General features: G+C 49.7%; 1 protein-coding gene and 1 long non-coding RNA gene across 2 annotated transcripts; one reads left to right on the top strand and one right to left on the bottom strand.

Moving 5' to 3' along the window:
• The first annotated feature begins 5733 nt into the window (after window positions 1-5733).
• LOC136515649 (secreted RxLR effector protein 161-like) lies at window positions 5734-6324 on the top strand. Its single transcript, XM_066509180.1, has one exon. The coding sequence runs from the start codon at window positions 5734-5736 to the stop codon at window positions 6322-6324; it is 591 nt and encodes a 196-aa protein (XP_066365277.1).
• A 5957-nt stretch (window positions 6325-12281) lies between these two features.
• On the bottom strand, window positions 12282-14889 carry LOC136518007 (uncharacterized). Its single transcript, XR_010774419.1, has 3 exons — window positions 14667-14889; window positions 12879-12923; window positions 12282-12330 (listed from the first exon to the last, which is right to left on the bottom strand). It is a non-coding gene; the product is annotated as an uncharacterized lncRNA (long non-coding RNA).
• Window positions 14890-16964: the final 2075 nt, after the last annotated feature.

Raw genomic sequence — 16964 nt, 5'->3', positions numbered from 1 at the left:
CTCTTAAGCTATTAACAAAACTTCTGGTAAACAGGTTATAGGCTACTGTCAAAAGGCTAATCCATCAGAATCAGTATGGGTTTATAAAGACAAGAACCATTCAAGATTGCTCAGCTTGGGCCTTGGAGTATATTCATAATTGCCATAAGTCTAAGAAGGAGCTAGTTATCCTGAAGTTAGATTTTGAGAAAGATTTGACAAGATTGAGCATGAAGTAATACTTGGAATTCTGAAAGCTAAAGGACTAGTAGAGAAATGGGTTGGTTGGATACAGTCAATTCTGAACTCTGGAACCTCCTCAGTTTTGCTTAATGAAGTACCTGGAAAAGTATTCCACTGCAAAAGAGGAGTAAGACAGGGGGACCCCTTGTCCCCATTACTGTTTCTTTTGGTAGCTGATCTCCTGCAGTCAGTAATTAGTAAATCTAAGGACCAAGGTCGACTGAATTTACCCATCCCTCTCATATACACTTCTGATTTCCTAGTGGTGCAGTATGCAGATGACACCCTGGTTATCATGGAAGCTTGTGGAAGGCAACTTTGGACACTCAAGGCCTTGCTGCATACTTTTGGAGAATCAACTGGTCTAAAGGTCAACTATGCAAAATCAGTTATGGTTCCTATAAACACAAGCCAAAACAAATTGCAGCACCTGGCAAGGACATTCAATTGTAGCACTGGAAGCCTTCCTTTCACTTATCTTGGCTTGCCACTCAGTCTAACAAACCCAAAGTGATTGACTTCTCCCCTCTGGTGAGCAGATGTGAAAGAAGGTTAGCTGCAACTTCAATATTTTTTAATCTGGCAGGTAGACTAGAGGTTACAAATTCTATTTTCATAGCCCTGCCAACATTTGGGATGAGCACATTCTTATTACAGCAAACAGTACTTGATCATATTGACCAATTTAGAAAGATCTGTTTATGGAGAGGAAGTGATGTCAATGCCAAACTTGCCTAAGGCTACTTGGCCTTCTGTATGTAGAGAAAAAGAGGAAGGTGGGCTGGGAGTTCTTAATATTAAAACTCAGAATGAGGCATTACTGATCGAACACCTGCATAAATTTTTCAACAAGGAGGATGTCCCATGGGTTTCTTTGATGTGGGAGAAGTACTATGATAATGGAAAACTGCCTGGGGACTCAAAGAAGGGCTCTTTCTGGTGGAAAGACATTCTAAAGCTGTTGGACAAATTTAAGGGAATGACAAAGGTTCATATAATGGATGGAAAATCCTGTCACCTCTGGGAGGACTTGTGGGGGGATGATTTGTTATCAGCAAGGTTTCCAGAGCTTTTTTCCTTTGCAAAGAAGAAGAAAATCACTTTTGCTGAGGGATCAGCTCAGACCCCCATCCATAGCCTTTTTCATCTACGTCTTTCTCTGTTAGTAATCTTGTGTGTGTCGGTTAGTTAGGATTGCATGGCATCTTTCTGTTTCTAGCAGTTGCATGCGCGTGAGCCCCGATCTGTGGCGGCCACGCGCGTAGGAGGTTGTGGCGCAGACTAGCTACCCACGTACCTGAGTTCATGGCATGGATGACTTTGCGGAGGCATGGGGATGGACGTGCCAAAACTCCCGCAACATGCTGATCATGTATGTGGCTCATAGTTGTTTAAGTTTCCAAATAAAAAGGAGAAAAGAAGCACAGAAAACACAGCACTTTCAGGCAGCACCAAAATTCACCGTGTTCCAGTTTTGTGTGTGTTGAGTTGTCTTCCTATGTTCACCTCCGGCTTCTTGTCCTCGCCGTCGGCGTTCACCGCCGTTTGGTGACTAAAAAGTGGCATCAGAGCTGAGTCAAAGGGCCTTGCTATCGCCATGGCGTCTCCACCAAGACCCCGTGGCCGTTCACCGGCTAGGAAGGGCGACGGCGCCAAGAAGAACGACAGGAGCGGTTCCGACGTCAAGACTCCGCCGCGCACGCCTACTCCGAGCCGTTCTCCTGCTTGCCGTTCACGCACCTACGACGCACGTCGCTCGCGGACCCAGGACGCACGCCATCCACGGGAGGTCGTCGTTGAGCAGATCATCAGGGAGACCGGCAGCTCCGGCAACTGGCCGTAGCTGATGAAGATGAACTACCACGAATGGTCGCTCCACATGAAACTGAAGATGCAGGCGCGCCACCTCTAGGACGCCATCGAGTACGACGCCATCGAGTTTGACGACGATCGCAATGCGCTCGATGCGATCTGCAGCGCCATCCCGGTGGAGATGGTGCCCGAGCTCGCGACCAAACCAACTGCGAAGGAAGCCTGGGAGGCCATCAAGACCCTCCGCATCGGCGACGACCGGGTGCAGAAGGCGACGGCACAGAACCTCCGGGCGGAGTACGAGGCCATTGTCCTCCATGATGGCGAACTAATTGAAGACTTCGCCCTGCACCTAACGGGGATCGTGCAGCGGTTGGCAACGCTTGGTGATCCCGAACCTGACGAGAAGGTCATGGCCAAGTACCTGCGCGTTGTGCGCCTACGCTACAAGCAGCTGGCAATCTCCATCGAAACCCTGCTTGATATCTCACAACTGTCGATCGAGGAGGTTATAGGGAGATTGAATGCGGCCGAAGACGTCGAGCCGCCTGCACAGAAAGCTGCCGGCGGCAAACTGCTGCTCACTGAGGAGCAGTGGGTGGAGTGGTACAAGTAGAGAGGCCAGGAGTCTAGCCGCGGCGGCTCCGGCTCCGATGGCCATGGCAAGTGCCGTGGCAGGGGCCGTGGACGCGGCGCTGGCGGCAACAGCGACTCGCGAGCGAACTCCAGCTTCGGCCGTCCAAGTCTAGATGACCCCTGCAAGCATTGCGGGAAGGGGCATTGGGCCCGTGACTGTCGCAGCAAAAAGGAGGAGCAGGCCCATGTGGCCCAGGACGACGAGCCCACTCTAATGCTGGCTCTCGAGTCTATCCATGAAGTCACGTTCCCCTCCGCAAAGCTCGTACAGGCGCCGCCGCCGTCAGCGCCCACACAGCCGTCGCCGACTCCAGCGCCCGCGCAGCTGCCGCCGGCCCCAGTGCTGGTGCAGGAGGCGCTAGCTCCACCGCTCCCTCCAACTCTAATGATTCGGGATGGCGCCGTCCTCCACCTCATCGAGAAGAAGGTCTTCGCCGCCCTTGACCCCATGGAGGACCGGGATCTGAAGCGTTGGATCCTAGATACCGGTGCATCCAATCATATGTCGGGATCGCACATTGCCTTCGCTGACCTCGACACCGGCATTACCGGCACCATGCGCTTCGGGGACGGCTCCATCACACGGATCGAAGGGAGCGGCACCGTGCTCTTCTCCTGCAAGAACAGCAAGCATCGGTCACTCCCCAACGTCTACTACATCCCGTGCCTCACCGCCAACATCATCTCCGTCGGTCAACTCGACGAAAGCGGATACCAGGTGCTCGTGGAGCATGGGATGATGCAGATCCGCGACGAGGAGAGGCGTCTGCTCGCGAAGATTCACCGCAGTCCGGGTGGGCTGTACGTGCTCGACATCACCATCGCATGCCCAGTCTGCCTGGCCACGTGCACCAACGACGACGCCTGGATATGGCACGCACAGTTCGGCCACATCCACTTTGCCGCGCTACGCAAGATGGCGCGTGAAGAGCTAGTCCGCGATGTGCCACTGCTCAACCAGGTGGAGCAGGTCTACGAGGCCTGCCTTGCCGGGAAGCACTGGCGTGCACCTTTTCCCTAGAAGGCGCTGGGGCAATCAACAGAAGTGCTCCGGATCCTCCACGGGGACATCTGCGGTCCCATCACGCCAGCAACACCGAGTGGGAATCGGTATTTTCTCCTCCTTGTGGATGATTACTCCCGTCATATGTGGATCTGCCTGCTTCCCTCCAAGGACGCTGCTGTGACAGCAATCAAGCGTGTCCAAGCTGTAGCTAAGCGCAAGACAGGAAAGAAGTTGCTGGCCCTTCGCACCGATCGAGACGGGGAGTTCACCGTAGCTAATTTCGTCGACTACTGCACCCAGCTCGGTGTTCGGCGGGAGCTCACGGCGCCATACATGCCCCAACAAAATGGCGTCGTGGAGCGCCACAATCAGACTGTTGTGGGCATGGCACGGAGCATGCTGAAGGCCAAGGCACTTCCTGGTGTGTTATGGGGAGGGGCTGTGACGACGGCCGTGTACCTGTTGAACCGGTCATCGTCGAAAAGCATTGGTGGAAAGACGTCGTACGAGCCGTGGACTGGGAGCGCGCCAGGGGTGCACCACCTCTGCACGTTCGGGTGCGTCGCCCATGTCAAGGTGACCACACCGAACCTGAAGAAACTTGATGACCGTAGCCGGTGCATGATCTTCGTAGGGTACGAGCCAGGCTCCAAGGCATACCATGTCTATGACCCCATGACCCGGCACGTCCACATCAACCGCGATGTCATCTTCGACGAGGCTGCACAGTGGACATGGTCCGCTGAGCACGACGGTGAGCACGCGTATTTTGTCGTCGAGCAGCTTGCACCAGAGGAGCCTGCGGTGATCACCACCACCAGTACAACGACGATGCACACCTCTACATCACCCTCTGTATCGAGCTCATCCTCACCAGCATCGCCACCACCTGTAGTTGGCTCTACGTCCATGACACCAAGCCCACAGCTGCACCAAGGCATCGAGTTCGCCTCACCACCAAGTGCTGGAGATAGCCAGCTGCTGGACGCCGACTACGACGACGACGCGCCTCTCCGGTTCTGTCACATCGACAACGTGCTTGGGCTAGCCCCGACGCCCGGGCTAGCTGAACGGGACCTAGAGGACTGCCTGCTGCTGGCGAGCGACGCTGAGCCGATGTCATTTGAGGAGGCGCTGCATCATGAGTGTTGGCGTCACGCGATGTTGGATGAGATGACGTCCATCGAGGCGAGCGGCACCTGGGAGCTGGTCAAGCCGTCGCCACGCACGAGGCCGATCGGCCTCAAGTGGGTCTATAAGACCAAGAAGGACGCAGCTGGGGTCGTCACCAAGCACAAAGCCCGGCTCGTCGTGAAGGGGTATGTGCAGCGTCAAGGGATTGACTTCAACGAGGTCTTTGCTCCGGTGGCACGACTCGAGTCTGTGCGGTTGTTGCTCGCCCACACTGCCTGCAAAGGCTGGGCAGTGCACCACATGGACGTCAAGTCTGCGTTCTTGAACAACGTTCTCCAGGAACAAGTCTACGTCGAGTAGCCTCCTGGCTTCGTGCTTAGGGGCCACGAGCACAAGGTGCTCCATCTTGTCAAGGTGCTGTATGGACTACGTCAAGCCCCACGTGCCTGGTACTCCAAGCTCGACGAGTCGCTACTCAAGCTTGGCTTCCAGAGGAGCGCCTCCAAACACGCCGTCTACCTGCGAGGCACGGGAGATCACTGCCTAGTTGTGGGTGTGTACGTGGATGATCTGGTGATCGCCAGCGCCAACAACGTCGACATCGACACGTTCAAGGTGGAGATGCAGGCGACATTCAAGATGAGCGACCTGGGGCTGCTCCACTACTACCTTGGTCTAGAGGTGTCATAGACCGAAGCTGGGATCACCGTCAGCCAAAGCGCATATGCAGCCAAGATTCTAGAGAACGCGGGGCTGGCTGGATGCAACCCGAGCCACACTCCAATGGAGCCTCGACTAAAGCTAAGTAAGTTGAGTTCTGCTCCTGCAGTTGATCCAACACAGTATCGCAGCATCGTCGGCTCCCTGCGCTATCTGGTGAATTCAAGACCAGACTGTTCTCGGTGGGCTACATCAGCAGGTTCATGGAGAACCCCACCACCGAGCACTTGGCAGCTATGAAGAGGGTGTTGCGGTATGTTGCTGGTACACTGCACTATGGCTGCCACTACAAAATGAAGGAGGCTCAACTCACAGGCTACAGCGACAGTGATCTAGCTAGCGACGTCGACACACGCAAGAGCACCACCGGCCTCCTCTTCTTCCTTGGCAGTAACGTCATCACCTGGCAATCCCAAAAGCAGAGGGTTGTAGCATTGTCCTCCTGTGAAGCGGAGTACATTGCCGCAGCTATAGCAGCCTACCAAGGTGTATGGTTGGCGCATCTTCTTGCTGAGCTCAAAGGAGAGAAGACCAGCGCCATCTCACTGAAGATCGACAATGAGTCCGCCATCGCGCTCAGCAGGAATTCTATCTTCCACGACCGCAGTAAGCATATTGATGTCAGATTCCATTACATACGTGAGTGTGTTGAGGTGAACAGGGTTCAACTTCAGTCCATTGCGACCATGGAGCAGCTGGAGCACATACTGACCAAAGCCCTGGGACGTGAGCAATTCTGCAACTTGCGCTCTAGGATCGGAGTAGTTGATGTACAGGGCATACACAAGAATTAGGAGGAGATTTTGTTAGTAATCTTGTGTGTGCCGGTTAGTTAGGATTGCATGGCATCTTTCTGTTTCTAGCAGTTGCATGCGCGTGAGCCCCGATCTGTGGCGGCCGCACGCGTAGGAGGTTGTGGCGCAGACTAGCTGCCCACGTGATGAGTAAAGGCCCGATCTTCCGAGAGGTAGCCAGTAAGTTCGATTTGTGGAGATCTCGACGTTGGCGATTCGGCTTCAAATCAGACGTGATTCGAACCCTGCAACTGTTACACCACTGCTCCGTTGGTTATCAACCAAGTACAACTTGATTGACCTCGCCAAGAAGGCTTTTCCTGCAAGCGAATCGAAGAGCACAAGCAAGAAGGTAAAACACGCAATCTGAAATTGCAAATATGAATGACGCGAATATCAATAAAGGATTCAAGAACTCGGTTCCAAAGGACTAATCGACACAGTGGAGGAGATCAAGAACGGGGGCCCTGGATCACTGTAAAAGGATTTGTCACCACAGTTACAATGAACGATTCAGTTTCTCGATGGAAAACTAAACTCTAAAGAAAACCCAATTGTGTAGCAGCGGCGGCGGCTGTGTTTATAGTCTAAGACTTGACCTAGGGTTGGGGACGGCCAGGGGTTGGGCGCCCACAACTTGGGCTTAAGGCCCGACACGAGACATGGCCAAGTTGGCCCAAATAGGTGACGCAGCACCTTGCCGTGGTCACACAGAATGATCCACGGACCTTCTGGAGCTGGGACCAGATCCAAAACGACGGCGTCGTCGTCCCCTTTCCAACGCATCCAAGAACGGCCCGTTTCGATGTCGTATGAGAAAGTTATGACCGAAACAGTGACGACGTGTCTGCTGAATCCGAGGGTGACGTGGCAGCTGAGTTGGGAACGAATTGCAACTTGGGGAAGACCATGGCGTCGGTGTGTCCAGCGTGGTGATGTCCTCATCATCCTCCCCTTCTCGAATTGGAGTCGTCCTTGACTCCATCTTGGCGATGTCCTCATCATCCCCTCCTTCTAGAATTAGAGTCGTCCTCGACTCCATCCCATCATCAACGAACTCCTGCAAAAGGTTAGTGACAGCAGGCAATGCACCAGACATAAAAGGTTGACAAAACATAGTATAACATGGTGCATCAGGATTATCACATAACTCAGCAGTAGCAGAAGTTGTAGCAAGAAAAGCACCTCCTTTTAACTTAATCCCATTATGTTTAGCAATGTCTGTTGGAGGTTTATTTTTGATCTCATTAGCATGTTTAATAATATCCGTAGGAGACAAAGGCAGCAATGTAATTTTCTTGTCCTTATGTATGATAGTGTATGTATTAGTTCTACCATGGTGTAAAGCATCATTATCAAATTCCCATGGGCGACCTAACAAAATGGAGCAAGCTTGCATAGGGACAACATCAAAATCAGCAGTATCATGATAAGAGCCTGTGAAAAAGCTAATGCGTGCTGATTTAGTTACCTTAGTCTTAGCACTATTATTGAACCATTGAAGTTTATATGGATACGAATGTTGTCGTGTGGTCAAGCCAAGCTTGTCAACCAAATCTGAACTCACCAAGTTGTTGCAACTCCCGCTATCAATGATAGTGAGAACACGACAACCCTGCACAATGAGATACATGTGGAACAAATTGTGGCATTGGATCTTCATCTCTTCTTCATGTCCCACATGTGTACTCAACACACGCTGCACAAGAAGGCTAGGGTAGTCCGCGGCAGCAGCCACGGAGTCAATGGTGATGGTCTCCTTGTCTTGATCACCCTCGGTGGGATCTGCATCAATGTTAGCAGCAAGGGCTAAATAATCTTCAACATCACTAGCACTTACATATCCATCCTCGGTAGCAATGAAAGCGCGACGACTAGGGCATTCCTTCATGACATGTCCCATGCCTTTGCATCGGTGGCAAATGATTTTAGAGCTAGACGAGGAGGAGCTAGTAGAAGCACCCGGAGTGCCACCTTTCTTCAGCTGTGGAAACTGCACATTAGACAATTTACTTACCCCGGAAGAAAATGGAGGTGTAGATGGCTGTGGTGCAACAGGAAGCTTGGGCGTCTCCGGCTCGGAACGCTGCTGAAAATTCCTCCCATTGTTAGACCTGAAAGGCTGGTGTTGTTTGCTTTCCTGTACTTCTCGTTCTGCCTTAATAGCAAGATGATACAATTAGAAAAAATTGCGCCATTCTTTGTAATCAAGTATGTTCTGTATATCATGGTTTAAACCACCAAAAAATCTAGCACTAGCATCATGATCATCTTCATTTATACCACAACGTGCTAAACCAATAAGCAATTCTTGATAGTATGCTTCTACTCCTTTATCACCTTGTTTTAAAGTTTATAGTTTCAAACGTAAATCACGTTGGTAATAAGGAGGAACAAAACGAGATGTCATACGTTGCTTTAAAACATTCCAAGTTTGTGGCACAGCAGCAGCATTATTGGCATTGCAAAGATCACTCCACCAGAACAAAGCAAAATTAGTAAACTCACTAGTAGCAAGTCTAACTCTATGCTCAGCAGGAACATTATGAGAATCAAATTTTTGTTGAACAGCAAGCTCCCAATCTAAATATGCCTCTGGATCAACATTACTAGCAAAAGGAGGTAGACTAAATTTAATTTTAGCAAAAGGATCATTATTACCATGATTATTACCTGCCATACCGCGACGATTGAAGTTGAGGCGGCGACGGGCACCACCGTCAGCATACGCATCTTCATCACCAAAAGCATCCGCATCTTCATCATCAGCACGATAAGGCGGAGGGCGTTGCTCAAGCTGTTCAATGCGGGTGACCAGATTGTTCACGTTGCGCGTCAGCTCGGTCATAAGATTGCGTTGTTCAGTCATGAACGTTGCAAGCTCGCCCTTGGACACGCACTCATTGAAGTCCGTCGGAGTTCCTGCCATGGTTAGAAGATAGAAAAAGACAACACCAAAGTATTATCCCTATCAACTAAAAGAAAACAAGTGGTGGTGATGGTGGTGAAAGTGGAATGCAAAATCACAAGCGGCTTACCACCGTCTTGCCTGTATTCTTACCAACGCCAAACAGGAGCAAAACCAAAGTGGCGAAGCAATCTGTTGTTGAGCGTGGGTAACAGTTGCAAGATGAACCTGTGCTGACAGAAGAATATGTGGAGCTATGGGTAGGCACACAATATGACAGCAAGGATTAGCAATTAACGAGTACAGAGTAACGATTGTTCAATCCGGATCCAAAGTACAAATCACAGGTGCTGGCTAAGATGTATCGAGACGTAGCGCAACAAGGTGAAAACAAAGGACGATCGAAAGAACTCACAGAACAAGCAAATAGCCGGGATTTCTCCTTTTTCCTGAATTTTTTCCCGGATTTTTCCAAAAGACACTAGTAGGAAACAAAAATTTTTTTTGTACTATTTTTTATACTCTTCTCTGAACAAGGATCACAAAAGATGCAACCACAAAAATTGGCACCTACAACTGAGGTGGGATGTGGTCTACAGAAATTCAGCACGGTCTCTGACAAGCGTGCAAAAACTTTGACATTTTTTTTTCTATATTTTCCTGAATTTTTTTGGCAATTCTGATGAAACCAAACAGGGCGTAGCCGAGTTTGGGTCGGCTCCAAATGTTGTCAAGAAGCTGCTGAAAAAATTTCAGATTTTTCTGATAAACGAGCGAAAAGTTATGCCTGTTTTACCGAAGGTATCTCAAGGTATGTGTTCCGGAAGGCACAACACGGCAGCGGCAGTTAGGGCAAAGCGTCCCTAAACTCTAACAGCAGTAGGTATGCGCCTGATGATGTAAGGAGGGCTGCGATGCAGGCAAAATAAGAGCGGCTGGCAACCTATCTAGGGTTTGCGCGGCGGCGAGAAGTTACACAAGGCGGCTAGCGGGGCAAGTCGAGTAATGTGGTGGCTTCGACTTGTTGTTTGGGAACGGTGGATGGGATAGCGGCGGATAACAAAAATCACAGCAACGGGCGATTGAACTACGACCACGAACACAATCCTAAACCAGCAACAAGACTCGACCACGGACACAAACTCAACAACACGAATCTAAAACGAAATTGCAAAGGCACAAAGGGCGATAGGACAGCGGAAATTGAAATATTTTTGGGCTTTTTGTGGACTCTAGGTAATGAACAAATATGAATCTAAGGCAAACGAGATTATACCTCGCGGTAAACCTGAAATATCTGATACCAATTGATGAGTACAGGCCCGATCTTCCGAGAGGTAGCCGGTAAGTTCGATTTGTGGAGATCTCGACGTTGGCGATCCGGCTTCAAATCAGACGCGATTCGAACCCTGCAACCGTTACACCACTACTCCGTTGGTTATCAACCAAGTACAACTTGATTGACCTCGCCAAGAAGGCTTTTCCTGCAAGCGAATCGAAGAGCACAAGCAAGAAGGTAAAACACGCAATCTGAAATTGCAAATATGAATGACGCGAATATCAATAAAGGATTCAAGAACTCGGTTCCAAAGGACTAATCGACACAGTGGAGGAGATCAAGAACGGGGGCCCTGGATCACTGTAAAAGGATTTGTCACCACAGTTACAATGAACAATTCAGTTTCTCGATGGAAAACTAAACTCTAAACAAAACCCAATTGTGTAGCAGCGGCGGCGGCTGTGTTTATAGTCTAAGACTCGACCTAGGGTTGGGGACGGCCAGGGATTAGGCGCCCACAACTTGGGCTTAAGGCCCGACACGAGACATGGCCAAGTTGGCCCAAATAGGTGACGCAGCACCTTGCCGTGGTCACACAGAATGATCCACGGACCTTCTGGAGCTGGGACCAGATCCAAAACGACGGCGTCGTCGTCCCCTTTCCAACGCATCCAAGAACGGCCCGTTTCGATGTCGTATGAGAAAGTTATGACCGAAACAGTGACGACGTGTCTGCTGAATCCGAGGGTGACGTGGCAGCTGAGTTGGGAACGAATTGCAACTTGGGGAAGACCATGGCGTCGGTGTGTCCAGCGTGACGATGTCCTCATCACCACGTACCTGAGTTCACGGCATGGATGACTTTGCGGAGGCATGGGGATGGACGTGCCAAAACTCCCGCAACGTGCTGATCATTTATGTGGCTCATAGTTGTTTAAGTTTCCAAATAAAAAGGAGAATAGAAGCACAGAAAACGCTGCGCTTTCAGGCAGCACCAAAATTCACCGTGTTCTAGTTTTGTGTGCGTTGAGTTCTTGTCTTCCTGTGTTCACCTCTAGCTTCTTGTCCTCGCCGTCGGCGTTCACCGCCGTCTGGTGACTAACATTCTCAACAGGCTCATGAGCAAATGATCCTGCTTCAAGAGGAACTAGACGATACTCACCTAATAAATCTTCCTGATAGGTGGCATTACATCTGAAATTCCAGTCTCTTTTCAGTCAAGAGAGCATACAAGCACCCAAGTGGTCACTTGTCTCTGCATCCTGTTTATAAATGGCTTTGGAAATGCTCATGCCAGAATAAACATAAGGTATTCTTCTGGCTACTGATTAAGGACAGATTGAGTACTAGAGAGCTATTGAAGAGGAAAAACATGACACTACAGGACTACAACTGTATCCTGTGCAATGGAGTAATTGAAGAATCAGTATTTCATCTGTTCCTCGGATGCCCCTTTGCAACTCAGTCCTAGGCTTGTCTACAAATCCTGATAGACTTGAATCTTGAGCCCTTCTAGATTATTGAAAGCTTTAAAGATCAGTTGCAGGTCCCTTTTTTTATGGAGGTGATCATCTTGATGTGTTGGGTGATATGGAAAGCCCGGAATGACATGATCTTCAGACAGATTGGCCCCAATTTGAATGCATCAAAGGCTTACTTCAAGGAAGAGTTACAATGCCTGTCTCTGAGGCTAAAAAGAAGATATTTAGATTGGTTTAATCAATGGATTGCAAATCTTTCCTAGCCAGAGTGTGCTCAGTGCTGAGCCTTCTCTTCTTCTGAGGATTGTGCTGTAGGGTTGCGAACCCCTCCAGTTTTCCTAAAAAAAACAAATGTGCACAATTCTGAGGATTGATTACGTAAGCATCATTTGGTTTTCTGCAGCAGTAATTAGTGATGAAAAATAAAAAAACCAAGCAGTAATAATTTCTTGTTCGTTTCATACACCAGAATTGTGCGTTTCGCTTGCCAGGTAGTCAGCACACCCATTTTTACTGAATGGAAAGGCTCTTGCCTTTCCATTGAAAGGTAAAAAATATTTTCTCATTGCTGCAGAGAGTCCTAATTTCTGAATTTTAATCTCAAAATCTGCAGAAGAACAGTACTGATGGATGGCTAACATGCAATCTATCTTAACCTTGAGTTAATTGTTGGTTCCCAATTCTGCATTTCACATGGAAACATCTGGTTTTCTCTGAACGGGGCTATATGCCTCATGTATCATTAACCAATATTGATGCAAGCATTTCCCCCCCCTAGACTATTGCATTTTAACTCTTTACCTTGTCACATTTTCACTTATAATGTTGGATAGTACGAGTTAGCTATTTAAGAACAAAGTTGCTACATTGTATAAATCTCACTTACCTGTGTCACTGCCGTGGACACACCTGTTGAAGGTTCCCAAGCTTACTACATGTAGTAACCAAATCAATCAGTTATCAGGTATCCTTCAGATTTAGTGTAGAATCTCGTTTGCAGGAAAATTCAGTAATGTAAGCACTATCGACATAATAAAGCGTTACATGAACCAATAACTCTGATTGCTTTTCCAATGACTTGAACATTCTCCTTGTATAATTGTAACTGCGATGCATAGTGTAGAAACCTTATGTCTTGTATAGACTTGTCATGAACGACATACAGTGTTAGTGAATGAATGTATTGTTTTATATTGTCAAAATAGGGGCATGCACGTGCCAATGAAAAAAAATCACACTACTACAGAAAACTTAATCCAGGCGGGTAGATTCAATTAATCGAGGCGGGCATCGCAACCGCCTTGCTCCAAAGGTCACGGTAAATGGGATGTTTTCCGAGGCGATTCGATGCCCACCTCGGTAAATCGAATAAACAACAAAAAAGGAAAACCCATGGATAAGCCCGGCGAGCCCATCCACGGGTTGCCGCCACCGTTGCTCGCTGGATCAGGGCGCCGTCGTCGTCGTCAGATCCGCCGTTGGGGGGCGTGCCTAACCTGGATCCGCCACCGGGAGGCGCTTCTGCTGGGGCTGCATCAGATCTGCGTGAAGCCGTCGCCGCTGGGGGTCACGCCACCAATCGCGAAGCAGCCGCCGCGCGCGGAGAAGGCCGGATATGGGCCATGGCCGCCGTATCCGCCAGCCGCCGCCGTGGATCTGAGCACTGGCGAGGGAGAGAGACTGCTCCGCCACGCCGTGCCCAATCCGCCACGCCGAGCCTGCTCCGCCACGCCGCGCCCTGCCTACGAGGCCGCTCCGCCGCGACGTAGAGAGAGTGGAGGGAGGGAGAGAGTGGTGGAGTGAGAGGTGAGGGAGAGGAAGTGTATGCCTTGGTGAGGAACGGGCGCTGGGGAGGGGGGATCGCGCCACGCCAGCGAATGAGAGGTGAGGGAGAGGAAGTGAGAGAGCTAAAACCCTAAGTCATAGTATATATAGTGTGGGCGTGATATTGGGCTGAATTGGGCTTTTTCATTGGTAGTGGGCTTGGCTACGATTAACCAAGGCGTGGCCCGCCTCATAAGTGGTCCGCCTCGGTTAATAGGGGTATTTTTGGAGGCGGGCTTCGTTAATGCATTTTAGGAACCGCCTCCATCAATTGATTTTGCGAGGCGGTTAATTGTGATCGCCTCGGCTAATAAAAATTCCCACCTTCGTTAATCCCATGCATTAACCTAGGCGGTTCAAATATCCGCCAGCCTCCAAGACCATTTTTCAAACGTCTCGCAAAAGTTTTTCTGTAGTAGTGTCATACGCACATGAGGAATCATCATAATAACGGAAATTTGAGCACATCAAAGTAGCATGAAACGAAACTAAAGTTTAGTATCAAAGCATGGTTTCAGTGTAATCAGGCTATTGTGAGGAAAATAATAAATGGCTCGCATTAGACTTGCACCAATCGTTTGAGAGGGATCCAAGATGTAAGGAAACTAAGTAAACTTCTTTGAAAACTGAAAAGAAGAAAGAAAAAAAATCTCTTAAAAACTATCAAACATTGGTCCATATATTAAGCAAATCACACGTTTTACTCGGATTTCTTTTGGTACAAACATTCCCTAATCACAACCTAATATGAACTATTTGTTAGGATATTACGTGGATGGCTACTCGCTAGCACAAATAAATTACCGCGTAAAAATAAGATCACTTGCACGTAGATGATCATAGATTATACCTTCCCGACGCGTGACGCAGCGGAAGACTTGGCGAAACGCGCGTAGTCGATGTAGTCGACGTCGAGGAAGTAGTCATACCGTACGACGCAGTGCGCAATGCAGCAGCACCTCTATGGACGTCCAAACGTATGGAGAGAAGAACGGCACAACAGAGTGTGCTAGCACTCAATGCTGCGCTGGACAGCAGCAGCAGTATCGGCGGCGTGCACAAGGCACAGGAGCGGTGGGGTGGCTCTTTGGTGGCTGGGGTAATTAGGGTTCATCCTCCCTTGGCCAGTGATTAGCATATATATAAAAGGATATGCTAATTGGGCCACATGGGCTGGATAGGCCCATATTGAGTTGGGCATATTTCTAACAATCTCCCACTTGCTCAAGACAATTAGTGTGACCAAATACTGCTGCATCATGAACTCAACCCAATTGATCCATTTGTCCTTTTATCTCTCTCTCATTAAGCGTGTGACCCCGTAGGCTCATGCAATCGACGGCTATGAGCAGGAAACACTTTCTCATCATTAGACAGCACTGGCCTCTAGCAAGGCATAATGACTCCCGAAGATTCACGAAGATCATATCTTCCTGTCGGTGTTTTTTACCGGTAGATATTTGGTTCTTGGGGAAACCCGCTTGGTGCGAACAACAATCACAGATGTAGACGAGATTTATACCGGTTTCGGCCCCCGGGAAGCGAGTAAAAGTCGTACGTCCAGTTGCTACTCTTGTATTGCTTGTATTCGGCGAGATTGCGATTACAATGTAGCTATGCCTATGAGAGAGTCAATGATTACAACCGGGGATATTGCTAGCTATTTATATCCGGGATCAACTTGCCCTAGAAGCTAAGAAGTCATGCCCTAGTCGGAGTCTTGGCGCAATCTGGAGATATCCTTCCTTGAATAGGGTCATCATGGGCCTTTGGGTCGTCTCTGATCCGGAGTCGATAGTCGGCAATATGGAAGTCGGGGTACCCGGGGGTATGGCATAGACATAAGCCCCCAAGCTTGTCTGTCAAATGCAACTTGGCTGTCTGTGAGTAGTTGGGATTGTCTTAGTCGGGCGACCTGTACTCTGGGTGAATGGATGTCACCCGAGCTTTGACTTGAGACCCGATCTTGTGCAGATTAAGAAAGATGCACTGTTGGGAGATGAGCTTGTTATAGCGCCATCCCCGGGTCATCCTGTCTTGTCAATCCCGTTTCACATGCAAGCCAGGGGGCGCGCAGTCGTCTGTCAGTCAAAGCGCTGCGACAGTTTGGTTCCCCATGAGTGCGCATGGTGGAGATTTAATTCCTTTTTAATTGGGACAGCGGTTGAGATTCCTAGGAAGGTGGCTTGGTCCTATTTAATCAGGCCCGCTCGTGATGAATCCGCAACCTCCATTCTCCAATCTTGCAGCAAAGATGAGGAAGAAAACCGCCGGCTGCAGGCATCCCAACAAGGTGCTGCGCTTGCTGCTCGCCAACTTGCCCGACCAATCAGCCGAGGCGACGTCGTCGGGCAATACACCATTGACCCCACTGTCTGCACTAGCGTCTCCATCACCGACACCCTCCGGAGCCCCAGCGCCGACCGCAACGTCACCGGCGGCCGTGCTGTCCACACCCCCAGCCCCAGCTATCCCAGAAAGGGATGTTGAGGTCGATGAGAGTGCTCTGCCGGGGTCCCTGGCTGGGCTATCGGCCCAGCCAGTGCCGTCAGCACTAGACGTGGTGATCAACCTCTTCGATGAGGATGAGCCAGAAGGCTCGACTTCGCTGGTGGGTGGTTCCTCTACTGCCCCGATCGTTTCCACCGCCGCTGCCGCCTCCACCACCCTCGACGTCCCTGGCCCCTTCGTCCCTTGCGCCGCTGGCTCGCGGGACACGAGCCGTGATGAGGAGATCACAAGGAAGCTCTTTGTCGAGCTGAATCATGGGGCCATCAGCATCTCAGGAGATGGTGGCCTGGTGATCCTTAGCAGCAATAGTGAGGAAGGAGTCACCAAGGAGGAGGAAGAGGAGGACGAGCCCACGGGTGGTGAGTCACCGTTGAGGAGCTAGGCTGCTCCCATCTCATTAGCCAGCCCTCTAAGGAGCTCGGTGACAACCTGCTCTGCTTGTTTTTAGATTAGTGTTCTAGTTTAATCACTTGTAAATCCGCTTTAATGAATTATCAATGAAATGTCTAGTCCCCGATATGAATTGTTATTTTGTGTTTATCTACATTTCTCAAACTGTTCCGTGCTCGAGTTGCCGCGAGTAGAGTCGCGATGCACTTTACACATGGACACAATCCAAAGTCAGGATAACTTTAGC

The sequence above is a fragment of the Miscanthus floridulus genome, chromosome 17 (assembly GCF_019320115.1).
Source record: "Miscanthus floridulus cultivar M001 chromosome 17, ASM1932011v1, whole genome shotgun sequence".
Classification (NCBI taxonomy): domain Eukaryota; kingdom Viridiplantae; phylum Streptophyta; class Magnoliopsida; order Poales; family Poaceae; genus Miscanthus; species Miscanthus floridulus.
Note: the sequence above shows the minus strand (reverse complement) of the source record. Positions and strands in the feature narration are given on the sequence as shown.

Excerpts from the sequence above, each read along its gene's own strand:
- LOC136515649 (XM_066509180.1), top strand. The coding sequence starts at position 5,734 with ATGGAGAACCCCACCACCGAGCACTTGGCAGCTATGAAGAGGGTGTTG.